Source organism: Vipera ursinii, assembly GCF_947247035.1.
Source record: "Vipera ursinii genome assembly, chromosome: 5".
Classification (NCBI taxonomy): Eukaryota; Metazoa; Chordata; class Lepidosauria; order Squamata; family Viperidae; genus Vipera; species Vipera ursinii.
Window position 1 is genome coordinate 3,624,350 of NC_139518.1, and position 27,546 is coordinate 3,651,895.

General features: G+C 47.1%; 1 protein-coding gene across 1 annotated transcript in view; it reads left to right on the top strand.

The window, feature by feature from the left end:
• The first annotated feature begins 245 nt into the window (after nt 1-245).
• Nucleotides 246-27,546, top strand: part of LOC310641158 (DIS3-like exonuclease 2) — a 90,748-nt gene continuing 63,447 nt past the window's right edge. The window contains exons 1-4 of the mRNA XM_083363988.1: nt 246-806; nt 2,102-2,214; nt 13,405-13,512; nt 17,841-18,074. Of these exons, the coding sequence (XP_083220114.1) occupies nt 13,414-13,512; nt 17,841-18,074 (333 nt within the window). The 5' untranslated portion in view covers nt 246-806; nt 2,102-2,214; nt 13,405-13,413. The remainder of the gene's footprint in view (nt 807-2,101; nt 2,215-13,404; nt 13,513-17,840; nt 18,075-27,546) is intronic.

The window sequence follows — 27,546 nt, forward strand, 5'->3', positions numbered from 1 at the left end:
GTGTGTAGCATTTTGAGCGCTCTTCCTTTCTTCCAGGTAGGGCAGACGGGAATCCGAAACCGTGGATACTAATACCACCTTTATTGTAAGGATGGAGTAACAGTAAATTGTGCAAGGTGTACCTGTAGTTTCTTCCACCTGTAGTTTCTTTGCCTTCGTGTCTGTGAAGGTTCTCCAGGCCGTCTGCGTATCAAAAGCGTTTTTTTAATTTTTGAAAAGCCAGCTGGACTGGCTTTTTTGGAGGAGGAGGAGGAGGAGGAGGAGGAGGAGGAAGAGGAGGAGGAGAAGAAGAAGAAGAAGAAAAGAAGAAGAAGAAGAAGAAGAGGAGGAGGAGGAGGAGGAAGAGGAGAAGGAAATAAGAAAAGAGGAAGAAGAAAGGAAGAAGAGGAGGAAGAAGAAGAGGAAGAAGAAAGAAGAGGAGGAAGAAGAGGAGGAAGAAAATGAGGAAAAGGAAGAAGAAGAGGAGGAAGAGGAAGAAGAAAGAGGAGGAGGAGGAAGAAGAGGAAGAAGAAGAAAGAGGAAGAAGAAAGTAGAAGAGGAGGAGGAGGAGGAAATAAGAAAAGAGGAGGAGGAAGAAGAAGAAGAAAGAGGAAGAAGAAGAGGAAGAAGAGAAGAAGAGAAGGAGGAAGTAGAGGAAATAAGAAAAGAAGAGGAGGAAGAAGAAGAGGAGGAGGAGGAGGAAGAAGAAAAAGAGGAAGAAGGAAGAGGAAGAAGAGGAAGAGGAAGAAGAGGAGAAGGAAATAAGAAAAGAAGAGGAAGAAGAAGAAGAAGACGGCATTTCATTTCCTATCCTGGAGGCTTCATCAGTTACGTTAGATAGTGTGGGAAATGGAAGGGCAGTGATTGACAGTTGAGATTAAGGGGGGGTGGGGGGCATGAGAGCTTTGACCCAGCCAACATTTTATTTTTATTATTTTTATTATTATTATTATTATTATTATTATTATTATTATTATTATTATTATTATTATTATTATTATTAGTTTAGATCGTGTTTCCCCCCCCCTCCCTCCCCCCAAATCTCTCTGATCTCCATTGTCCGATCTCCCGGCTGGGGAAGGAGGAATCTCAGCGTGATTTGAATCTTAGCCCCGTTGCTTTTCACGCGGGGTCCCCAGATGGAACGAAATAAAGGGTGTTTCTTTTCTTTTCTTTTCTTTCTTTCTTTCTCTTTTGCACAAGTTCAAGTGTGGAGAGGCAGAGGGCGGAGGGCCCGGGCAACCCCCCCCCCCCCCCCGCTTTTCACAACCTCTGATGGGAATCCTGAGCCTGAAACGGTCCAGGGAGGGTTTAGCTTGGCAGCCTCCGTGTTTGATTCTCTCCCGGAAGGCCGTTTCTCTGGGGCTTGCCAACCTTCGGCTGAGGACGGGCAGTTCAGGCCCCTTCGGGGATCGGATGAGGCGGCGGCGAATGGCATGATGTCACGGCCCCTCTCCTTTTCCTTCCGTCAATATTTATCCTCTGGGGTCAAGAGATGAGATTTGGGGCTTCAAAAAGGAAGGGCGGTTCTCTTTCTTTCTTTCTTTCTTTCTTTCTTTCTTTCTTTCTTTCTTTCTTTCTCTCTCTCTCTCTCTCTTCCTCTTTCTCCCACTTTCTCTCGCTCTTTCTCTCTCCCTCTCTCCCTCTTTCTCCCTTTCTTCCTTCCTTTCTTCCCCTTCCCCTCCCTCCCTCTCTCTCTCTCTTTCTTTTTTTTCTTTCTCCCTTTCTCTTTCTTTTTCTCTCCCTCTTTCTTTCTCTCGCTCTTTCTCTCTCCCTCTCTCCCTCTTTCTCCCTCCCTTCCTTTCTTCCTTCCCCTCCCTCCCTCCCTCTCTCTCTCTCTCTCTCTCTCTCTTTCTTTCTTTCTTTCTTTCTCTTTTTATTTCTCCCTTTCTCTTTCTTTTTCTCTCCCTCTTTCTTTCTCTCCCTCTTTCTCCCACTTTCTCTCGCTCTTTCTCTCTCCCTCTCTCCCTCTTTCTCCCTCCCTTCCTTTCTTCCTTCCCCTAGGAATTCCACACTTTACGAGATAACGCGGTATCTGGTAACTGGTCAACTTTCCAATTCTGGACTTCAACTCCCAGAATGCCACAGCCAGCCTAATAAACGATCCCTTTTGCCCTTTCAGGTAACTTCGAAGTTGGTGTTCACATCGCGGACGTGAGTTACTTTGTCCCGGAAGGCACCGCCCTGGATGACGTTGCGAGCGAAAGAGCCACAAGTGTTTACCTGGTGCAAAAGGTGAGAAGGACCTTAAGGCCTCAAAGCCACCTTCAAACAAAACTCAGCCTCTTTTGAGTGTTGAAGATTGACGCACATGATGCATCTAGCAGGGAATTGACTCCGTGGCACAACAGACCATCATTAGGCTGTTTCTGTGGGTCATTTGGTCTGGTTTTACAACAGGGTTTTTAGAACTTGGCCCCTTTAAGATGTGTGGACTTTAGCTCCCAGAATTCCCCAGCCAGCCAGCCAGCCAGCCAGCCATGCCTGTTTTGTTTTGTTGTTTGGACGCTGAGCTTGTCGATCAGAAGGTCGGCAGTTTGGCGGGTTGAATCCCGGGTGCCGCGTAACAGAGTGAGCGCCTGTTACCCGTCCCAGCTTCTGCCAACCTAGCAGTTCGAAAGCACGTAAAAATGCAAGTAGAAAAATAGGGACCACTACGGTGGGAAGGTAACAGCGTTCCGTGCACCTTTGGCATCTAGTCATGCCGGCCACATGACCACGGAGACGTCCTCGGACAAGCGCTGGCTCTTCGGCTTTGAAACGGAGATGAGCACCAGTCCCTAGAGTCGGAAAGGACTAGCATGCATGTGCGGGGGAACCTTTACCTTTACCTTTTTACCTCCTATAGTGGAGAGAGTGCAGAGAAAGGGATTACAAGAGAGTAAGGTATGCAGGCTGGGGAATTCTGGGAGCTGAAGTCCACACATCTTAAAGGGGCCAAGTTTGAAAAATAATTGCTTTATAGTAATCTGCTTGGCATTAGTATAGGTTGTCTTCAGCTTACGACTATTCCGTGACCGTGTAATAAACTGCATAGGTTGGTGAGCTGCCCTGCATTGGTTTCTCCCTGATATTAAATCAGACTGATATGAATGCAACATTGGCAAAGACATACAGGTAGTTCTCGACGTACGGCCAGAATTGAGCCCAATTTTTTTTGTTGCTAAGCGAGACAGCTGTTAAGTGAGTTTTACTCCATTATACAACCTTTCTTGCCACGGTCGTTAAGTGAATCACTGCAGTTGTTTAAAAAAAATAACTGGGAAAAAATAACTTAGGACCCTTTTTCACACAGCCGTCGCGGCATCCTCCGTGGTCATGTGATCAAAAAGTCAAACCCATGGGATCTGGTTCGTATTTATGACGGTCGCAGTGTCCCCCGGGGGTCGCACGATCCCCTTTCATGACCTCCCGACAAGCGAAGTCGATGAGGGAAGCCCGATTCACTTACCAACCAGGTGACTGACTTAACGACTGCAGCGATTCACTTAACAACCGTGTCGAGAAAGGCCATCGAATGGGGCAAAACTAAACTTTAACAACAACTTTGGACTCTGTTGCGGTTGTAAGTCGAGGACTACCTACTGAGCCGAAAGCTTCGGTTGTTAAGTGAGAAATTTGTTAAGTGAGTTTTGCCCCGTTCTGTGACTTTTCTTACCCTCGGCCGTTAAGTGAATCGCTGCAGTTGATAAGTTGGTAAGCCAGTGGTGAAGTGAATTTGGATTCTTCCGCCCTTGACTTTGCTTGTCGGGAAGGTTGCAAAAGGGGGATCACGTGACAGCCCCGAGACACTGCGACCGTCATAAATATGAATCGGTTTCCCAGCATTTGAATTTTGATCACGTGACCATGGGGGGGGGATGCTGCAGTGGTCCTAACCCTGTGAAAAATGGTCATAAGTTGCTTTTTTCAGTGCCATGGGAACTTTGAATGGTCATTAAGTGAACTGTTGTAAGTCGAGGAAATACCTAAAGAGAAGAAAGCTCAGGATGAAAAATACAGTGGGGGCCTACATCCTTCCCTGTAAAAGCTTTCATTACAAGTAGTCCTCGGCTTACAACATTTAGAATAGGATAGGGGTGGGGATAGAATAGAATAGAATAGAATAGAATAGAATAGAATAGAATAGAATAGAATAGAATAGAATAGAATAGAATAGAATAGAATAGAATAGAATAGAATAGAATAGAATGGAATGGAGTAAGGAATAGAATGAATAGAATAGAATAAGGAATAGAATAGAATAGAATAGAATAGAATAGAATAGAATAGAATAGAATAAGGAATAGAATAGAATAGAATAGAATAGAATAGAATAGAATAGAATAGAATAGAATAGAATAGAATAGAATAGAAGAATAGAATAGAATAGAATAGAATAGAATAGAATAGAATAGAGAATGGAATAGAATAGAATAGGGAATGGAATAGAAGAATAGAATAGAATAGAATAGAATAGAATAGAATAGAATAGAATAGGGAATGGAATAGAAGAATAGAATAGAATAGAATAGGGAATGGAATAGAAGAATAGAATAGAATAGAATAGAATAGAATAGAATAGAATAGAATAGAATAGAATAGAATAGGGAATGGAATAGAAGAATAGAATAGAATAGAATAGAATAGAATAGAATAGAATAGGGAATGGAATAGAAGAATAGAATAGAATAGAATAGAATAGAATAGAATAGAATAGAATAGAATAGGGAATGGAATAGAAGAATAGAATAGAATAGAATAGAATAGAATAGAATAGGGAATGGAATAGAAGAATAGAATAGAATAGAATAGAATAGAATAGAATAGAATAGAATAGGGAATGGAATAGAATAGAATAGAATAGAATAGAATAGAATAGAATAGAATAGAATATAGAATAGGGAATAGAATAGAAGAATAGAATAGAAGAATAGAATAGAATAGAATAGAATAGAATAGAATAGAATCTGAAAGGGACCTTGGAGGTCTTCTAGTCCAGTCCCCTGCTCAGGCAGAAGACCCTATATACCATCTCAGACAAGTACCGCTTTGTGAAACCCTAGTGAGGCCACACCTGGAATACTGCAGCCAGTTTTGGTCACCATTATCACACACACAAAAAAAACCAAAACGTTGAGACCTTGGAAAAAGTTCAGAGAACAGCAACGAAGACGATCCAAGTCCTGGAGACCAAAACATACAAAGAACGGCTGCGGGACTTGGGTTTAGCCAGTTTAAAGAACAGAAGAAACATGATAGCAGCGTTCCAGTATCTGAGGGGCTGCCCCAAAGAAAGAGGGGGGTCAGTTTATTCTCCAAAGCACCAGAGGTCAGGACGAGGAACAATGGTCGGAAACTGACCAAAGAGAGAAGCAACCTGGAATTAAGGAGACACTTCCCGACGGTGAGGACAATCAACCAGTGGAACAGCTTGCCACCAGAAATCGTGGGCGCTCCATCCCTGGAAGTTTTTAAGAAGGGACTGGACAGTCACTTGTCTGAGATGGTATAGGTTCTGCTTGAGCGGGGGGCTGGACTAGAGGACCTCCAAGGTCCCTTCCACCACTCTTCTATCTGTGTCTTACTGGTGGAGTAGGACTCGTCTCTGCTGACCTTTTCATACATTTCCTTTACTTCTAAATTTAAGCTGCTTGTAAATAAATAAATAAATAATAAATAAATAAACCTTTATTGTCAAAGTACAACATGTGTACATTGAGATTAGCTGAGCCTCCCCCCCCCCCGTGCTCTCTCCCCCCAACACACAGTGACAACAAACCCTCCATCCCATATCATGAGTATCCTGTCGCTCTCATTTCCCCTGCCTTTTCTCCTTGGGAAGGCCAAACTTAAAATCTGATGCCATCGTTAAAGGCTGTTTCGCTCCCCTCCCTCCGAATCCCACCTCCCACCTCCCACCCCCTCTATAGTATTCCAGCATCCTGCCTGGCTCTTACCAACCCTTGGCGGTTTCTTGACTTTCTCCAATCTCACCATTCCCTCCCATTTCCCTTCCCTTGCCAGGCTGCAAGTTCCAATATTATTGGCTGTCGTTTCCTGTTGATTGACAGATCTTCTTTTTTTTTCGGAGCAGTGCTTCCAATATTCCATAGCTCCCATCGACTGCTTATTTTGGGGAGGTGGAGTGGGCTGCCCTGCCTTCCACCCTTAACCATGCAACGACTGAGCGCCGCGATAATTTCATGAAGCCAAACTAAGCACAGATGCTAGTTAGCGTCGCCGAAAACCTTGGGACTGAAAGATGATTTAACACGGCAGCCAGCTTAATAAGTGTCATACGTTGGTGAGCTGTCCTGCATTGGTTTCTCCCTTATATTAAAATCAGACTGATAGGAATGCAACATTGGCAAACAGACCATCGTTAGGCTGTTTCGGTGGGTCATGCGGTCTGGTTTTACAACAGGGTTTTTCAAACGTGGCCGCTTTAAGATGTGTGAACTTCGACTCCCAGAATTCCCCAGCCAGCCAGCCATGCCTGTTTTGTTTCTTTCCTCTTACCTCCTATATTGGAGAGAGTGCAGAGAAAGGGATTACAAGAGAGTAAGGTATGCAGGCTGGGGAATTCTGGGAGCTGAAGTCCACACATCTTAAAGGGGCCAAGTGTGAAAAATAATCGTTTTACAGGAATCTGCTTGGCATTAGTATAGGTAGTCTTCAACTTGCGATTATTCCTTTAGTGACCATGATTAACATGACAGCCAGTGTAATAAACTTCATAAGTTGGTGAGCTGCCCTGCATTGGTTTCTCCCTGATATTAAATCAGACTGATATGAATGCAGCATTGGTAAAGATATACTGCCAGAATTGAGCCCAAATTTTTTGTTGCTAAGCGAGATAGTGGTTCGGTGAGTTTCGCCCCACTATACGACCTTTCTTGCCACAGTCGTTAAGCGAATCGCTGCCCTTGTAAAGTTTGTAAAACGGTTGTTAAGTGCATCTGGATCTCCCCATTGACTTTGCTGGTCAGAAGGTCGCGAAAGGGGATCACGTGACCCGGGGACACCGTGACCATCATAAATACGAGTCAGTTGCGAAGCCTCTGAATTTTGATCTCGGGACCACGGGGAGGCCGCAACGGTCGTTAAATGTGAAAAACGGTCACAAGTCGCTTTTCCCCCCGGTAGCGCTGTAACTTCGAACCGTCGCTAAATGAGCTGTTGTAAGTCGAGGACCACCTGCAGAGCAAATGTACGGTATCCTCTGGTAGAATTAAAACATGGATTACGATTAATTCCACAGCCCATAATTCAGCAGCAGTATCTTCTTGAACTGGTGCCCTGTGGATGTTTTTTTTTTCCAAATCCCCTAATCCCCGGCTAGCTTGAGACTCTTAAGCAAAATCCTAGCCTGCGGTTCTTTGGGAAAATTGTAAATAAGAGGCGTTCTCATTCCCCAGTGCAAAAGGGAATAAATTATAAAGCTAAAGTAGCCCTAAAATATTGTTAAAGTATGAGTTCCTCTAAGTAAATGTTTCCTCTCTCTCCCCAGTGTGTCTGTGAGGGAAGAAAGAAGGGACGGCAGCCATGTTAAGGTAGCATTAAAGTCCTGCTGGCTTAACCGAATAACAGAATTGGAAGGGACCTTTAGAGGTCTTCTACTCCAACCCCTTGCTTAAGCAGGAGACACTGACTATACCGTTTCAGACAAATGTCCAATCTTAAAACCTCTTGTGTCGGAGCACCCACAATTCCTGAAGGCAAGTCGTTCCCCTGATTAATTGTTCGCACTGTTAGGAAAATTTTCCTTAATTCCAGGTTGTTTCTCTCCTCGGTCAGTTTCCATCCGTTGCTTCTTGTCCTGCCTTCAGGTGCTTTGGAGAAGAGCTTGACTGCCTCTTCTTTGGGGCAGCCCCTGAGATACTGGATCATGGACTTCAATTCCCAGAATTCCTGAGCCAGCGTGGGGGAACTATGGCCCCCTCATGACTTGTGGACTTCAACTCCCAGAATTCCTGAGCCAGCATGGGGGAACTATGGCCCCTTCATGACTCGTGGACTTCAACTCCCAGAATTCCTCAGCCAGCCATGCTGAGGGAAAAGGGAGAGGTTTCCAAGCTGAGCCATGCTGGCTCAGGAATTCTGGGAGTTGAAGTCCATGAGTCATAAAAGAGCCGAGGTTGCCTACTCCTGGCCTAGGCCTACCCAATTCCAGCAATTGTCTTTGTATATATTCATTTTTTTATTATTACGAATCACAAGTGCTTAGTACACAACGTGATGTCCGGGTCCGTTTGTTACTCATTATTACATCTTAACGTTCTTCAATATAAATCTGTTCAATACTACACAATCTAATGTTTTTTTTTCCTGATCCTCCCATATTGTTTTCATTTTCCCAACACTACGCAAATACACATCTAGCTACTATTAATACACGCCAAATTGAATGCACACATTCTAGCGTTATACAAGCAACAACAATATCAGTTCATAACCTCTTTTCTAACCAGTTTATATTTCAGTTGTATTTGAAATTAAGGCCTCCTTGTTAAATCAATATCCTGTTTTTCAAGCTCTTATTTAAATTTTGTTTCCCATCAATATTCCCAATATCTTTTGTCAGTGAACGGTTTTCTCCAGATTAAGTTACATTTGTGTAGCTAAGAATGTCATCTATACAAGCCATCCCGGTGTTTTCATATTTCCCAGATCAAAAAAAGGTGCTGTTCCCATTATAAATAATACCTTTCTTGTTATAAAAGCCTGTTTATATCGAAGAGTTCTCTATTCTTTTAACCATAGTCAGACAGATACTTAATCATATAATGCCCCCTCTGGTTAAGTCGGATCTTCTGTTGTTGTTTTTTTTTAAGTCAAAAGTTTTTTTTGAGTATCGTGGTGACCACAATTGGGTGCAATTCCAGGGGGCTTTTATGAAAACGGTGGGAAGGGGGTGGGGGGCAGAAGAGAAGCTGAATAGCTTTGCATAAATTAATTCCCTTGAATTGATTGCCCTGGGCAGTAGTGTAAAAAAAAATGGTTAAAGGTTTATTTTGAGAGAGAGAGAGAGAGAGCGCGCAAATCTTGAAAAAAAAAATAAAACCCGAACATATCGGATTCTACAAAGCAGGCAAAACCTATACAATTTTCTCCACTTTTCCTGGCACATCCCGGCCTGTTGTTTTAGGTGCGAAATGTTGGCGTGGGGAAGGTCAGCCATAAATCTCCGGGCAATATTTTGCGGGGGTTGTCTTTCCCCCCACCACCACCACCAATGGAGATCAAAGATTGCCCTGGAAGCCAGTCTTGGGGTTGAGTCCAAAGGGCCTTCGGGATGCTCTCGCTTCTGACACCAGCGGATTGTCAGGCTGTCGATGTTTTGACAAGGTCAGGCGGAATAACAGAGCAGGGATCGAAGTCCCGATTCATTCGTGGAAGGGCTGATACCAAAAGAAATAGGAAAAAAGAAAGGAAATGCCCGAAGAGCAGAAAGACTTGGCCGACAAAGAATCAGGCTCCTGCAGTGGGGAAGGCCACCCTTGAAGCCTCCAGCTCCTCGGCCCTCCGCAACTCGCGGGTTCAAATCCCTGGTTGCCAACAGAGTGCTAAGCCGGCTTCCTCGGACGTCTGAATGAGTCCCAAACTGAGCAGGAATGGACAGGCGGCCAGCTGAGCAATGGGACTGGGATTGTTGGTGGGGCTCCGGGGAAAGGTCAGTTTTTACGTTCCATGCAAGCAGTCCGTTCCACAGGCTCACAGATTTCTTTCCACAGTCCCCGTTGTGATTCCCACTCCTGGTGGGTCTTCTCCTGGAAGGGCCCCTGTCCGTTGGAGGTCCTCTAGTCCAACCCCCTGCTCAAGCAGGAGATCCTATAGTACCATCTCAGACAAGTGGCCGTCCGGCCTCTTCTTCAACACCTCCAGTGATGGACCGCCCACGATTTCTGGTGGCGAGCTGTTCCACTGGTCGATTGTCCTTGCCGTCAGGAAGTTTCTCCTTAATCCCAGGTTGCTTCTCGCCTCGGATCCGTTTCCACCCATTGTTTCTCGCCTCGCCTTCAGGTGCTTTGGACAATAAGTTCACACACACACACACACACACACACACACACACACACACGTCTTCTTTGTGGTGGACCCGCAACTTCTGGAGGCAAGGAGTTCCCCTGGCTCATTGTTCTCACTGTCAGAAGATTTCTCCTTAGTTCTGGGCTGCTTCTCTCCTTGGTTAGTTTCCATCCGTTGCTGGGTGGAATCTGCTGTCCTTTGGCTGCCTCGGGGTCTGCCAGGCTCCTGCTTTGATTTAGTCCAGGGGTAGGCAACCTTGGCTCTTTTATGACTCGTGGACTTCAACTCCCAGAATTCCTGAGCCAGCATGGCTCAGCTTGGAAACCTGTCCCTTTTCCCTCAGCATGGCTGGCTGAGGAATTCTGGGAGTTGAAGTCCACAAGTCATGAAGGGGCCATAGTTCCCCCATGCTGGCTCAGGAATTCTGGGAGTTGTAGTCCGCGAGTCATGAAGGGGCCATAGTTCCCCCATGCTGGCTCAGGAATTCTGGGAGTTGAAGTCTGCAAGTCATGAGGGGGTCATAGTTCCCCCATGCTGGCTCAGGAATTCTGTGATTTGAAGTCCGCGAGTCATAAAAGAGCCAAGGTTGCCTACCCTCGATTTACTGTAAGTCCAAGGAGTCTCAATCTTAGCGACTCGAAGATGTGTGGACTTCAGCTCCCAGAATTCCCCAGCCAGCATGCCCTCCGGCTACGGAGGCTTGTGCAGTCTGCCTCCCTGTGCTTATCTGATCCTGAACTCCAAGGACCTTTTTAACCCCCACCCCCACCCTCTCCTAAGGGACAGCCTGCCATTGTTGAGCCAAACCATGGCCAGCCTCACGTAGGAAGTCTGTCCATTATGCCCGAGCTTCCATTGTGAACGTGCTCCTTTGCCACTGGAACAACACAGCTGGCGGCTTCTGTATCCAGAGGAACAAGCTTATCACATTCCGGTGACTGCTGACCTTCCCAGGTCATTCAGCCCTTCTGATCCCGACGGAAAGCCACTCCGACCACGCCAAAGCTCTCCTCTCTCTTCTCTCCCTCTTCCCAACCGCTGCCGGGCAATTAGAGTGGATTTATGAGCGGGACGGGGTGGGGGGGGGGCGGGAAATCGGGTGCCAAGCCACAAACGTGATTAAATATTTTTAAAGAGCTTTCCCATGAAGGCTCGGGGTGAAGATGAACTGCGAGTGCTTTTTTCCCCCAAAAAACTTAAGGCACGGGATGATGGATCTTTTTCTTTCTTTCTTTCCCCCCCACCCCCCTCAATTGACTTATTTGCTTTAGGCTTTTTTTGGGGCAAGCCCAATCGGCTGGAGGTGGCATAAACGGAAGGTGGCAGGGACAGCTGATGCAATAGCAGGCAGAGGGTGCCAGCAAAGCAATAACGGCGCTATTGATTATTCGTTTCCCTGTTTTAACGATCTCTTCCCCTTCTGGTGTCGTTTGTTTTTTGTTGGTTTGTTTTTAAGCAAGGCAACTTAACCCGTCAGAAATCGCAATTCTGGACTTTGAGATTTAGAACAATTTCTAAATCAATTTCTAAATTGTTCTAACAACAGTTAGAACAATTAACCAGTGGAACCACCTGACTCCAGAAGCTGTGAATGCTCCAAAACGAGGTTTTTAAGAAGAGACTGGACAGCCATTTGTCTGAAATGGTATAGGGTTTCCTGCCTGAGCAGGGGGTTGGACTAGATGACCTCCAAGGTCCCTTCCAACTTTATTATTATTATTATTATTATTATTATTATTATTATTATTATTATTATTATTATTATTATTATTTATTATCATTACTGCTAAGCTTGTAAGCCGCCCTGAGTCTTCGGAGAAGGGCGGGATATAAATGGAATTAAAATAAAATAAAATAAAATAAATTATTATTATTATTTGGAATGATCTCAGAATAACAAGAGTTGGAAGGGACCTTGGAGGTCTTCTAGTCCAGCCCCCTGATCAAGCAGGAGACCCTACACAGGTCTTACTCTTGACTTACAAGTGTTTGCTTAGCGACTGTTCGAAGTTACAGTAGCGCTGGGGGAAAAAAGAAAGGAGAAATTTGCTGGCAGTGAGAACAATGAATCGGGGGGCGGGGAATGACTTGCCTCCGGGAGTTGTGGGCGCTCGGTGGCTGGAGGCTTTTAAGGACAACCATTTGTTTGAAATGGTAGGGGGTCTCCTGCTTGAGCAGCGGGTTGGACTAGTACCTTGCTCAATAGTAGCAACTGTGAGAGAGATCTCGGAATCCTGGTGGACAGTCACTTCAATGTGAGCCAGCCGTGTGCTGCAGCTGCCCAAAAAGCCAAGACAGTGCTAGGCTGCATTAACAGAGGGATAGAATCAAGGTCGCGTGGAGTGTTAATTACACTTTACAAGGCCTTGGTAAGGCCACACTTGGAATAAGGCATCCAGTTTTGGTCACCACGATGTAAAAAAGATGTCAAGACTCTAGAAAGGGTACAGAGAAGAGCAACAAAGATGATCGGGGGACTGGAGGCTAAAACATATAGGGAACGGTTGCTGGAATTGGGTATGTGTAGTTTAATGAAGAGAAGGGTGAGGGGTAACATGATAGCAGTGTTCCAGTATCTCAGGGGCTGCCCCAAAGAAGAGGGAGTCAAGCTATTCTCCAAAGCACCTGAAAGCAGGACAAGAAGCAACGGATGGAAACTAGTCAAGGAGAGAAGCAACCTAGAACTAAGGAGAAACTTCCTGACAGTTAGAACAATTTCTAAATCAATTTCTAAATTGTTCTAACAACAGTTAGAACAATTAACCAGTGGAACAACCTGGCTCCAGAAGTGGTGAATGCTCCAACAATGGAAGTTTTTAAGAAGAGACTGGCCAGCCACTTGTCTGAAATGGTATAGGGTTTTCTGCCTGAGCAGGGGGTTGGACTAGATGACCTCCAATGTCCCTTCCAACATTATTATTATTATTATTATTATTATTATTATTATTATTATTATTATTATTATTATTATTATTATTATTATTATTATTATTACTTCTAAGGTCCCTTCTGACTGTTATTCTCTTTCCCTACCACTGAACCAGAGCATGAAAGATCAGTTCAGCATACGCAGGTCAGTTAAACCTGTGCATTGCTACTCGGGCCTACACGCAGGACTAATCTCAGCTAACCTACTTAGTTGGAGTTGGGGTTGGAGTTAGCTGAGGGTCAACAGAATTCACGGGGAGTTAGAACATAGTCTATTTCCAGCTGCGCAGAGATTCTAGGCCGATTCCTCGCTTCACACCGCCCGCCGTTTCTGCTACGCCTTCCCTTACACATGCCAAGCAAACAGCCACGGTGGACATCACTTCTTGTCATTTAACCTAGTTTAGCTTCTGGCTTGGGAGACGACTCCTGTTCTTAGACCCAGGCGCTCACGTTCAGACGACCATGTGCTGCTTCGCTTCCCAGGTGATCCCGATGCTTCCCCAACTGCTGTGTGAAGAACTCTGCAGCCTTAATCCCATGACGGACAGACTCACCTTCTCTGTCATTTGGAAGCTGACTCCACAAGGCAAGGTAAGACACAAGCATTTTCCACAGTCTGCAGTCCGCGGCGATGGTCTCCGCGCCCTTCCGTGAAAAGCTGATTTTTTAATTTTTTTTTTAGATCTTCCTGGAATGTTTGCTGCCGGTTTGCCTTTTGGCCTTGCAGAGAAGAGCAAGGAAGATGGTCAGGGGACTGGAGGCTAAAACATATGAAGGACGCTTGCAGGAACTGGGCATGGCTCGCCTAGAGAAGACATGATAACAGTCTTCAAATATCTGAGGGGCTGCCACTGAGAGGAGGGGGTCAACTTGCGTTCCAAAGCACCTGAAGGCCATACAAGGAATAACGGATGGAAAGTGATCAAGGAGAAATTCAGCTTTCTGCTTAATTCCAGGTTGCTTCTCTCCTCGACTAGCTTCCCTCCGTCGCTTCTTGTCCTGCCTTCGGGAGCTTTGGAGAAGAGCTTGACTCCCTCTTCTTTGGGGCAGCCCCTGAGATATTGGAACAGGGCTTTTCAACCAGTGGTACGGGTACCACCTGTGCTACACTGGCACCTGGCAGGTGGTACGCGACCATCCTAGAGAAGTGGTAGCAGGGGAAGGGAAATGAGCTGAACCGGTGGCAGCACCGCACAAGCCTGAGCGAGAGACGGCTGGAGCTGCAGGGCTGTCGGGGCTCAGCGGAAGCGCCAGGATCAGCGCCAGGATCCAGCTGGAGCTCAGCACTGATCCCGGCGCTTCTGCTGAGCCCAGAAGAAGCGCCGATCAGCTGGAATGTTTCAGCAACTCCAGGGTCTTGTGATTTAGGTCCAGATGCTTGGCAACTGATTCATCTTTTCAGTGCCATTGTGACTTCGAACAGTCGCTAAGCGAACTGTTGTAAGTCGAGGACTACCTGTACTTCATCACTTTTTTCCTGTTTTTTTTTTTTGTCCTCAAGTTTTTGACACCACGCTAGGCGACTGGTGGTACTGGGATGTTGCCGTATCCTAAAAGTGGTACGATGGGTGAAAAGGTTGAAAAGCCCTGTATTGGAAGACTGCTATCATGTCCCCCTTCGTCCTTCTCTTCATTAGACTAGACCAGGGATAGGCAACCTTGGCTCTTTTATGACTCATGGACTTCAACTCCCAGAATTCCTGAGCCAGCAGCTCAGGAATTCTGGGAGTTGAAGTCCATGAGTCATAAAAGAGCCGAGGTTGCCTACCCCTGGACTAGACATACCCAATTCCAGCAACCGTTCCTGATATGTTTGAGCCTCCAGTCCCCTGATCCTCTCTTTTGCTCTTCTCTGCACTCTTTACAGAAGAATAATTTTCTAGAGAAATAAAGTAGCTATCTCAGAAGAGACCCTTGGCTCAAAGATGTGCTAGTTCTTCACTGTTGGGTAGTCCAGTAGACCTGTACAGACCCATCTCTTCCAAACCAGCCCGTTTCTTCTCCAAAGAAGTGCCGAGCGTTGGACACATGCTCCTTTGATGCTTTGATATTCGGGGGTAGGGGGAACATATCCTCCCAATAATTGATAGGTATCCTGGACATTCTGACACTGCTTATCTCCAGTGGCTGCTACAGACTGTGCTAACTGCCCAGGTGGCTAGATTCTGCGCAACAGCACTGGGGACGCGTCGGAAACGTCTGATCAATCCACCCTAGCAATTTTTCAAAACTAACGTAGCATCGTACCCTTTTGCATTACTATTATTATTATTATTTTGCACTTTAGTATTCAAAGACTAACCTGCCCCCACGGTTTTAAGGATTGATATTATAGTTTAGTTAGGCCCTGGGTAACTGACCGACTCAATGCCCATTTGTGATTTTAATGTGGAGTTCATCCGCTATTTATTCTTTTATTCTAGAATTTTTAACTGGATATTCACTGAGTGTTTTTATTTGCTCTGGTCTCTGGTCTTTGCCTATCACCCTTCTCAGCCACGAATCTTCGATGGGAGACGAGCTCCAATTTCGTAAGGTTCACAAGTAGCAGAGGTGTGTCTTCACGGCACAGAAGAAGCAGGGTTTAAGTCCCTCTGAGTCATATCCCTCTAGTCCAGGGCTTTTCAACCAGTGGCACGGGTACCACCTGTGGTACCTTGGCACCTGGCGGGTGGTACGCGACCATCCTAGAGAAGTGGTAGCGGGGGAGGGGAATGAGCTGAACCGGTGGCAGCACCGCACAAGCCTGAGCGAGAGACGGCTGGAGCTGCAGGGCTGTCAGGGCTCAGCGGAAGCGCCAGGATCAGCGCCAGGATCCAGCTGGAGCTCAGCACTAATCCTGGCGCTTCTGCTGAGCCCAGAAGAAGCGCCGATCAGCTGGAATGTGGCAGCATCTCCAGGGTCTTGTGATTTACATTCAGATGCTTGGCAACTGATTCATATTTATGACGGTCACAGTGTCCCAGGGTCATGTGAAGGGACCAAAACGTGCTGCAACCACCCAGTAGAGTGGGGGAGGAAATAAAAACCAAACACCCCCAACCCCACCCCCGCTGCCAATCCTGAACAGAAATGCTCACAACAATGAAACCTCGGACAGGAGGAAGAGCGCCGCCAGGCAGGCAGGCAGGTGTCTTGCTCGGCTGTGGCTTGGGGGGCACTTTTTCCAGTGCCGTTGTAACTTCGAACAGTCGCTAAGCGAACTGTTGTAAGTCGAGGACTACCTGTACTTCATCACCTTTTTGGGGGGGGTCATCAAGTTTCTGACACTTTGCTAGGTGACTCTTGGTACTCGGATGTCGCCGTATCCCAAAAGTGGTACGAAGGGTGAAAAGGTTGAAAAGCCCTGATCTAGTCAACATCCTTGGGGGTGTTTTCCATCCCTCTCTCCATCCTGGCTGCTCCTCCAGCTTACCTGATTCGAACTCAGTCCTCTGAGGTCAGGTTGAGGTGGAAACGCTTTGCACAATCCTTTCGATGACGTTTTCCGCTTTGTCCTCGGTGCTGGAAAACAGCTGTTTCTCCAAAAATAAAAAAAAATGCACATTTATGACCAGGACTGCGCTTGCGACTGTAACACATTCCTTAACGCTGGTAGAATTTGTTTTATCTGAGTTGCAGCAGCCTTAATGCTCCTAATAGCCTGAGGACGTTATCTGCTGGGTTGCAGTCATCTGGGCAAGATGGATGGGAGCCTTGGGTGAACAGCCCTCTTCCCGACAACCAGGAATGAGACAGATGAAGAGGAGGGGGGGGTTTCATGCGCCATCGTGCCAGGAGGACACAGGTCGGCCTTCCTGGGCGGCTGCACAGATTTAGCGCTCCTCCAGCAATATAAGACCGTGGGTGCGCCATCACTGGAGGTTTTTAAGAAGAGGCTAGACAGTCACTTGTCCAAGGTGGTATACGTTCTCCTGCTCAAGCTAGGGGGCTGGACTAGAAGACCTCTAAGGTCCCTTCCAGATTCTATTCTATTCTATTCTATTCTATTCTATTCTATTCTATTCTATTCTATTCTATTCTATTCTATTCTATTCTATTCTATTCTATTCTATTCTATTCTATTCTATTCTATTATTCTGTTCTATTCTATTCTATTCTATTCTATTCTATTCTATTCTATTCTATTCTATTCTATTCTATTCTATTCTATTATTCTGTTCTATTTTATTCTATTCCATATATTCTATTCTATTCTATTCTATTCTATTCTATTCTATTCTATTCTATTCTATTCTATTCTATTCTATTCCATCTATTCTATTCTATTCTATTCTATTCTATTCTATTCTATTCTATTCTATTCTATTCTATTCTATTCTATATTTTATTCTATTCTATTCTATATTCTATTCTATTCTAATTACTATTCTATACTATTCTATTCTATATTTTATTCTATTCTATTCTATTTCAAGTTGGCAACGGAAAGAACTACAGGTAGTCCTCGACTTACGATGACAACAGAGCCCCAAATTGATGTCGTTAAGTGAAACATTTGTCAAGGGAGTTTTTGCCCCCTTTTACAGCTTTTCTTGTCACAGTCCTTAAGTGACCCACTGCCGTTGTTAAGCTGGTAACCCGGTCGTTAAGCGAACCTGGCTTCCCCCCTTGACTTTGCTTGTCGGAAGGTCGCCAAAGGGGGTCACGCGACCCTGGGAGACTGCAATCGTCATAAATATGAGTCAGCTGCCCAGCGGCTGGATGTTGATCCCGTGACCGTGGGGATGCTGCGACGGGCGTTAAGTGTGAAAAGCGGTCGTAACAATGTTTTCTCAGCGCCATTGTAACTTCGAAAGGTCAGCAAATGAACGGCTGTAAGTCGAGGACTACCTGTACTGACTTAACAACCGCAGTGATTGACTTAACAACGGTGGGGCCGTTTCTCCTTGATGCTCTTTCTCAACTTGATGTTCCAGATCCTCGACGAATGGTTTGGGCGGACCGTGATTCAATCCTGCGTGAAGCTCAGCTACGACCACGCCCAGAGCATGATTGAGGATCCGGATCGGGTGTTTGGGGCGGAGGAGCTGCCCCCCGTCGCCCCCTGCCACGCCGTGGCTGAGGTCCACCAAGCCGTCCTCAGCCTCCATCAGATCGCCAAGCAGCTGCGTCAACAGCGCTTTGCGGACGGGGCTCTCCGCTTGGACCAGGTTAGCTGTACAAGGATCGTTGCTTAATTAAGGTTCACTTAAGAAAATTCACATTTACGGAATTCTGGAAAATACACGCCTGGAGAAAATGAATATGGGCTACATCCGTGGCGAGATTCAGCCAGTTCGCACCAGTTCAGCAGAACCGGTAGTTAAATTTTGTTGGCTTCAGAGAACCGGCTGAATGCACACTGCTCCCGGAAGTCCGTTCTAGGCCTCCCAGGTGTAGAACGGCTCACTGGAAATGCATGGATGCCACTTCCGGAAGTCTGTTCTAGGCCTCGGAGGCCTGGAGGAGGCCTCTCAGGCCTAGAACGGCTCGCCAGAAGTGCATGGATGCCACTTCTGGAAGTCCGTTCTAGGCCTCAGAGGCCTGGAAGAGGCCTCCCAGGCCTAGACCGGCTCGCCGGAAGTGCATGGATGCCACTTCCGGAAGTCCGTTCTGGGCCTCGGAGGCCCAGGCCTGCATCCACGCAGAGTACCGGTTGTTCAGGTATTTGAAACCCACCACTGGGCTACATACTTTTGAAGGCATCACGGGTGGTGTTCACTGTTGGACTATGTGTTTCTCAACCTTGGTCACTTTAAGGCAGGTGGACTTCAACTCCCAGAATCCCCTAGCCAGCTATGCCATGCTATGGAATTCTGGGAGTTGAAGTCCACCCGTCTTAAAGTGGCCAAGATTGAGAAACACTGAATTAGTCTAAGGGGACCTAAACATGGCATTAAGAGGTTCCAGTCTATTTACTACCAAAGCTCAGAATAGCAGAATAACAGTTGGAAGGGATCTTAGAGGTCTTCTAGTCGAACCCCCTGCTCAAGCAGGAGAACCTATGTCATTTCAGACAAATGGCTGTCCTGTCTTTTCTTAAAAACCTCCAGTGTTGGAGCACCCACAATATCCATTATCATAAAATAACAGAATAGCAGAGTTGGAAGGGACCTTGGAGGTCATCTAGTCCAACCCCCTGCTCAGGCAGGAAACCCTACACCATTTCAGACAAATGGCTGTCCAGTCTCTTCTTAAAAACTTCCAGTGTTGGAGCATTCACCGCTTCTGGAGGCAGGTTGTTCCACTGGTTAACTGTTCTCACTGTCAGGAAGTTTCTCCTTAGTTCTAGGTTGCTTCTCTCCTTGATCGGTTTCTATCCCTTGCTCAATCAAAGCCACTTCCCATTTAAGTTTAAAATCCCAAAATGGTATCACATAATATTCGAAAAGGCATCCAATTTTTTTGATCGTGTAAATGCTGGTTTCAGAAGAGGGCACAGAGAAGTACTGGAAGGGGTCTTTGGGATGGGGAAAAATGGTGATCCGTAACGCCAGAATCCTAGTTAAGAGTCTACCCGGAATGCCAAGTAGCAAAAGGACGGATTGAGAACGGAGTTCAGCCCGCCGGTGAATTTATCCTCGATATTTGTTTTTTCTAATTCTCAATGTTACTCAGATATCAGGCAACCTATCCGGCGGGTAGTCCTCAACTTACGACCCCAGTCGAGCCCAAAATTTCCATTGCTAAGCAAGACAGACGTTGAGAGAGTGTGGCCCCATTTCACGACCTCACTTGCCACAGTTGGTAAGTGAGTCACTGCCGTTCTTAAGTGAGTCACACGGTCGTTAAGCGAATCTGGCTTCCCCATGGACTTTGCTTATCAGAAGGCGGCAAAAAGTGGGGGGGGGGTCACCTGACCCCCGGGACACGGCGACCGTCATAAATATGAACCAGTTGCCAAGCGTTTGAATTTGGATTCTGTGACCCTGGTGGACGCTGCCCCCTGGTCGTAAGTGTGAAAAACGGTCCTAAGTCCCTTTTTTTCAGCACTGTTGTAACTTTGAACAGTCACTAAAGGAATGGTTGTAAATCGAGGACTTTTGTGACTGTTTGTTCTGTCACTCTGGCCTAGATGCCTTCCGATTTTCACTCAGACTTTACTAAAATGTTAAAATGTTACATTTCCTTCCCATCTTTCTTTCTATATTCCTTTATTTTATTTTTTTATGGAACTGGTTTCCTTGGCATTTGACTCTCAGAAGGAAAGGGAGACGTTGCAAATGCCTCTGCCGAATACAGGCACAGTCCCCGGCTTACGGCGGTTTGTTTAGTGGCCATTCAAAGTGACAACAGCCCTGGGAAAAAAAGGGACTTAAGGGCCGTTTTTCAACGTACGCCTAGCAACCTGCCTCCTGCTTATGACGGTCGCAGTGTCCCGGGCTCATGGGACCCCCTTCTGTGACCTTCTGACAATCCGAGTCAAAGGGGAAGCCAGCTTCTCTTAAGAATCAGGTCACTAACTTTTAAACAATTATATTATATTTATATTTATATTTATTAGATTTTTATACCGCCCTTCTCCCGAAGGACTCAGGGCGGTGTACAGGGCAAAATACGAAATACAAAAGTTAAAAACATTAAATAATTATGCCCGATGTAGTACATTGGTTAAAATCCATGTTCAAACCCCAAACCCCAAAACCCATCAGACAAGGCCGGCTTGTTCAAATAAATAAGTTTTTAGATCACGTCGGAAGGAGCGAAGGTCGGGGGGGCCATCCGGAGCTCAGCCGGTAAGCGGTTTTAAAAAAAAAAACACAACTGTGGCAAGGACGGCCATAAAACAGGGCGAAAATCACTGCCTCGCTTAGCAACCGAAATTCCTTGTCAAATCAAAGATGGATGGCTACTACTAACTTTAGCCGGGATAACAGAGAAATCTGATTTATGCAGAAGGAAAAAAGCCTGCTGTTTGAGGCACTGCATTAGCTGGAAAACCGTCTCCAGCAGCCTCAAACGTCGGAGAGGTTGGGTGGGAAAAACGCCCGAATGCCAAACTTCCAATTTCTTCCTTTTTGTGTACCGACCGTCTTCATTCCAACCTTGGGTTAGTCCGGGGTGGGTTTTTTTTCGGGTGTGTGTGTGTGTTGTCCTGGGATTTGACGGATGAAATCCCTGCAAAGCCTGCTGGCCGTGTGAAAACGGAGGCCGCTTGAAAAGAGAGCCATCCGTCAGATTGGCAACCAGAGCTAACTGGGGTAATTAATCTTTATGGATGTTTTTTTTGTTGTTGTTGTTGCTGAGACCGAGGTGGGTAAGCGTCTTGGTGGAGGCCACCGATCCAATTTCTCTGTCTGGGAACTCTCTGTTCTCCATTTTTCATCTTGCAAGGAAGCGGTTCCTGGGGTTTTAGAGTAGAATAGAGCTGGAAGGGACCTTGGAGGTCTTCTAGTCCACCCCTCCCGCCCCACCCCCCCCCGCTCAAGCAGGAGAACCTATACTGTCTCAGACAAGTGACTGCCGAGTCTCTTCTGAAAAACCTCCGGTGATGGAGCGCTCACGATTTCTGGTGGCCAGCTGTTCCACTGGTTAATTGTCCTCACTGTTAGGAAGTTTCTCCTTAATTCCAGGTTGCTTCTCTCCTCGATTGGTTTTTCCATCCGTTCTTCCTTGTCTTGCCTTCTGGTGCTTTGGAAAAATACGTTGACTCCCTCCTCTTTGTGGGAGCCCCTCAAATACTGGAAGACTGCTATCATGTCCCCCCAAAAAACAAAAAACCCACCCATTCCTTCTTTTCATTAAACTAGACATATGCAATTCCTGCAACCCTTCTTCATATGTTTTAGTCTCCGGGCCTTTGATCATTCTTAGTTTCTCTTCCCTGCACTTTTCCCAAAGTCTCAACCTCTTTTTTTGTAACGTAGGAAACCAAAACTCGATGCCGTATTCCAGGTGTGGCCTCACTAAGGCTTTATAAAGCGGTGCTAATACATGGCGTGATTTTGATTCTGCGCCTCTTGTTTATATAATGAAGGATTGCATTAGCTTTTTTGGCGGCTGCTGCACACGGCTGGCTCATAGTTAAGTGATTTTTCTACCAGGACTCCAAGGTCCCTCTCACAGTCACTGTTTTTGAGCCCGGTTTGGGCCTGTTTGTATCCTTGATTTTTCGTGCCTAAGTGTCAAACTTTGCTTTTCTCCACATTCAACTCCATGTGCTTGGATAGGGCCCCTCGTTCAAGTCTGTCACGATCCTTTTGGATCCTCGGCTTGTCTTCTGGGGTGTTGGCTACTCCTGCCAGCTTATTCTTGCCAGCTTAATTCTAGCAGTTTGCAAGGCCTTTTTTTTCTTTCCACGCTTCGAGAATATCGGGGAAAGGAATAAGATGTCATGAAGAGGCTTTCACTTCTTAAGTGGGTATGTATTTGTCTGGACGAGTCGCGGCCCTCGTTGAGATTCTGACGGTGGTTTGAAGGGCACCTTTGGATCCCTCTGCTTTGCGGTGCTGTAGCTGTTGATGGGGACACGCAACCACTCACCTCTCTATGTACTCCAAGTCACTAAAAGGCCTAGAGCCATTCAGAGGCTTGGCTGAGGCACTTGCTTGGAAGTAAATATTTTTACTGGCAGTTTGCTGCCGCAAGGACCCAAAGCTGCCATGGTAAATATATGACTTCAGATGCTCAGTCCCTTCCAACGGCTGGTTATCCGATGGCCGTTCTTTGGCCAGGATAGTCTCTCAGTAACTGCCTCTTGGAGTTCTGGTGAGCTCCTGCTTGTATTATCATCCGGGTGTCCAGCCACCATGTCTTCCATCAAAAGAGAATATTTGTAGCTCAGGGTTGAACCGCGGGGTCCTTGGCGCTCTCCGAGATGGGTGGTTCTCCGGCAGATGTTTCATTACCCAACTAGGCAACATTATCAGTGCTGGGAGGAGGAGGAGGAGGAGGAGGAGGAGGAGGAGGAGGTGCTGGTGATTGACAACCGTGGGGTCCTTGGTGCTCCCCGAGCTGGATTGTTCTCTGCCAGATGTTTCATTTCCCAACTAGGCAACATTATCAGTGCTGGGAGGAGGAAGAGGAGGAGGAGGAGGAGGAGGAGGAGGAGGTGGTGGTGGTGCTGGTGATTGACAACCGTGGGGTCCTTGGTGCTCTCCGAGCTGGGTTGTTCTCTGGAGATGTTTCATTACCCAAACTAGGTAACATCCTTAGAAGGGAGTGGGATTTGCAGAGAGGAGGAGGAGGAGGAGGAAGAGGAGGAGGAGGAGGAGGCGGTGATGGCTGTGGGGTCCTTGGTGCTCTCCGAGCTGGGTTGTTTTTCTGGCAGACATTTCATTACCCAACTAGGCAACATCTTCAGTATTAGTGAGTGTGGGTTTTACTCCCTGTTTATATATGCCGTAGTAGTTTGTCCTGCCAGAGCTGGTGGAAGTGTGGTTTCCTCCTTAATAGTTCCTCGATTAGGGTATTTTTTTTCCGGCTCGGATGTTTGTCTGCTGGGGTGAAGGCTGCAGGGGAAGCTGCTGTCTATTAAAAAGGAGAAAACCCCACACTCCCGTGCGCTGCTGAGGGTGCCTAGCTGGGCATGGAAACGTCTGCAAGAAGAGAAGCAAAGCTCAGAGAGCAGCAAGGACCCCACAATCTTCTGCTCCTTCCGTGTCTTCCCAAAGCTGTCTTCCTTCTCTTGTTACCTAGTTGGGTAAGGAAATGTCTGCAAGAAAACACCAAGGTTAAAGAGTACCCGGAGATCATCATCATCATCTCTTCCTCCTCCTCCTCCTCCTCCTCCTCCTCCTCCTCCTCCTCCTCCTTGCAAACCTCATTCTTTTTCATTTCATTTCATTTCATTTCATTTATTGGATTTCTATACTGCCCTTCTCCCTAGGGACTCAGGGCAGTTCACAGGGCATATATAAATAACTATACAAAAATTTAAAAAAGAATTAAACCATGCCCAATTAAAATACAGCAATAGTAAAATAATAAAACCAATTAAAAACCCATATTCCCCTTCAGGCTAGACCAGCTAACTCAAACAAGTGGGTCTTCAACCCGCGACGGAAGGATCGGAGGTCCGATGCCATCCGGAGCTCAACCGGCAGTTGGTTCCATAGTGCCGGGGCGCCCACAGAGAAGGCTCTCCCCCTGGGGGCCACCAGCCGGCATTCTCTGACCGGAGGCACCCTGAGGAGGCCCTCTCTGTGGGCACGCACAGGGCGGAGGGGAGTTGACGCCGGCAGCAGGTGGTCCTTGAGGTATCCCGGACCCATGCCATGTAAGGACTTAAAGATCATAACCAAGACCTTGAACCTGATGTTTTAGCACTGGTGTTGTTACCTAGTTGGGTAATGAAATGTCTGCAAGAAAACACCAAGGTTAAAGAGTACCCAGAGATCATCATCATCTCCTCCTCCTCCTCCTCCTCCCCCCCTTCAAGTGCTAGTTGGGTAATGAAACATCAGCAAGAAAAGAGCCACGCTCAGCGAGCGCCAAGGACCCCACAGTCCTCCTCTTCCACGCCCAGTCCCTTCTAGCACTGATGGCGTTACCTATCGGGGTCGTGCAACGTCTGCAAGGGAACAGCCGCCTCGGAGAGCACCCAGGACCCCTCAGTTGCGACAATTCCTGGCCCTGTGGTTTCCACCCACCGCGGGAAGGCTGCCCTTATGCCGATCCAGGTACCCCAGAGGACTGAGGTGTGGGGCATTAGTCCCCCTCTTTTAACTGGCCAAGGTCGAGGAAAAACCTGCATTTGGCCACTCAGGTGTGCCGGGTGGGTGCTTAAGGTAGGCAAATTCCCAGTTGCCTCGATCCATCTCGGGGCTGGCATCCCTCTCCGCAGCCAGTCAATAGGAATAGAATAGGAAACATCTATAAATGCCAGAACTTTACTCTTGCTCGTGATCTTTCGCCCTGCTTAAGCGGAACGCGGCCCCCACAGCTAACGGCTGATGCAGAAGCGACTGAAATGCGGGTTTCCACCCCCCCTTTCCCCCCCCACGAGCAGATAAACACGCAAAGTAAGGTGCCTTTCCAAGATGCATGCCGAGAGAGACCGCTTGGCTATTTCAATCCTTTCATTTCTCTACCCAGTCCCGTTGTAGCCATGGTGTCTTAAGTTGCAGGCCCCTATTGTTTTCCATTCGTTCCAGCACCCGGGCATGTGAACAAACCCTCCCAGCCAATCTGTCCCTTTTGCAAGATCGATCTCAGCAAGAATCCTTTTTTCCCCCCCACCCCATCGGGGGTTGATTTGGGAGCTAATGGGGGGGTGGGGGGGTGTTTCACTCTGAGAAGCCGGACAATGCCCAGCCAGCCTGAATGGCGAGGAGAAAGAACGATGGCTGAAAGAACAAAACATTCCTCTGAAGTTTGCAGAAGAGTTCATTTCGCCTTGGAGACTTTGTTCGGCTGCCGTAGCTCAAGAATTGATGAGGGGCGACTACGTGGTGACCAGCTTCACGGATTTTAACCAGAGCAGTCTTCCAATATTTCAAGGGCTTTCCTGCATAAGGCGGGACTAGAACTCGCCACCTCTTGGGGATTGGCCCAAAGTCACCCAGCCGTCTTTCATGACTAAAGCAGGACTAGAGCTCACCACCTCCTGGTGATTGGCCCAAAGTCACCCAGCCGTCTTTCATGACTAAGGTGGAACTAGAACTCACCGTCTCCTGGTGATTGGCCCAAAGTCACCCAGCCGGCTTTCATGACTAAGGTGGAACTAGAACTCACCGTCTCCTGGTGATTGGCCCAAAGTCACCCAGCCGGCTTTCATGACTAAGGCGGGACTAGAACTCACCGTCTCCTGGTGATTGGCCCAAAGTCACCCAGCCGGCTTTCATGACTAAGGCGGGACTAGAACTCACCGTCTCCTGGTGATTGGCCCAAAGTCACCCAGCCGGCTTTCATGACTAAGGCGGGACTAGAACTCACCGTCTCCTGGTGATTGGCCCAAAGTCACCCAGCCGGCTTTCATGACTAAGGCGGGACTAGAACTCACCGTCTCCTGGTGATTGGCCCAAAGTCACCCAGCCGGCTTTCATGACTAAGGCGGGACTAGAACTCACCGTCTCCTGGTGATTGGCCCAAAGTCACCCAGCCGGCTTTCATGCCTAAGGCGGGACTAGAACTCACCGTCTCCTGGTGATTGGCCCAAAGTCACCCAGCCGGCTTTCATGTCTAACGCAGGACTAGAACTCACCGTCTCCTGGTGATTGGCCCAAAGTCACCCAGCCGGCTTTCATGACTAAGGCGGGACTAGAACTCACCGTCTCCTGGTGATTGGCCCAAAGTCACCCAGCCGGCTTTCATGACTAAGGCGGGACTAGAACTCACCGTCTCCTGGTGATTGGCCCAAAGTCACCCAGCCGGCTTTCATGACTAAGGCGGGACTAGAACTCACCGTCTCCTGGTGATTGGCCCAAAGTCACCCAGCCGGCTTTCATGACTAAGGCGGGACTAGAACTCACCGTCTCCTGGTGATTGGCCCAAAGTCACCCAGCCGGCTTTCATGCCTAAGGCGGGACTAGAACTCACCGTCTCCTGGTGATTGGCCCAAAGTCACCCAGCCGGCTTTCATGTCTAACGCAGGACTAGAACTCACCATCTCCTAGTTTCTAGGATCTTTTCTGCCAAAGATGTTAAATGAATCACTGGAGTTAAGTGAATCAGGGTGGCTAAGCTTATCTAGTCTCCGCCATTGATTTTGCGTGAGAAAGTCAAATGCTGCAACGGTCGTAAGTGTGAAGACTTGCTGTTAGTCACTTTTTCCATTGTAACTTCGAACGGTCACCAAGTCGATGGTTTTAAACCGAAGACTGCTTGTATTTTGGTACTTACCTCGTACCTAAACATCTAGGACCGGGGTCCCCAACCTTGGCAACTTTAAGACCTGTGGACTTCAACTCCCAGAATTCCCCAGCCAGCCATGCCTGTTTTTTTTTTCTTTTCCTTACCTCCTATAGTGGAGAGAGTGCAGAGAAAGGGATTACAAGAGAATAAGCTATGCAGGCTGGGGAATTCTGGGAGTTGAAGTCCACAGGTCGTAAAGTTGCCAAGGTTGGGGACCCCTGATCTAGGAGACCCTTGTTCTTTTGGGTCCTCCACTTAATTATGATAACCTGCCCACACCTCCAGAAACTGTAGTCTGTGAAAGATCGTAGAATCATAGAACATAGAGCTGGAAGGGCACTTGGAGATCTTCTAGTCCAACCCCTTGCTCAAGGCAAGACTCCTTTCTCCATCCCAGACAAATGGCTGTCCAGTCTCTTCTTAAAAACCTCCAGTGTTGGAGCACCCACAACTTCTGGAGGCAAGGAGTTCCACTGGTTAATTGTCCTCAATGTCAGGAAATTCCTCCTTAGTTCCAGGTTGCTTCTCTCCTTGACTAGTTTCCATCCGTTGCTTCTTGTCCTCCTTTCAGGCGCTTTGGAGAAGAGCTTGACTCCCTCTTCTTTGGGGCAGCCCCTGAGATATTGGAAGACTGCTATCCTGTCACCCCTCGTCCTTCTCTTCATTAAACCAAACATACCCAATTTCTGCAACCGTTCTTTGTATGTTTTAGCTTCCAGGCCCCCTGATCATCTTTGTTGCTCTTCTCTGCCTTCTTTCCAGCATCTTAACATCTTCTTGTTGTTTTTTATTCTGACGAGCAAAACTGGATACGGCATTCCAAATATGGCATTATAAAGTGGCACTAAC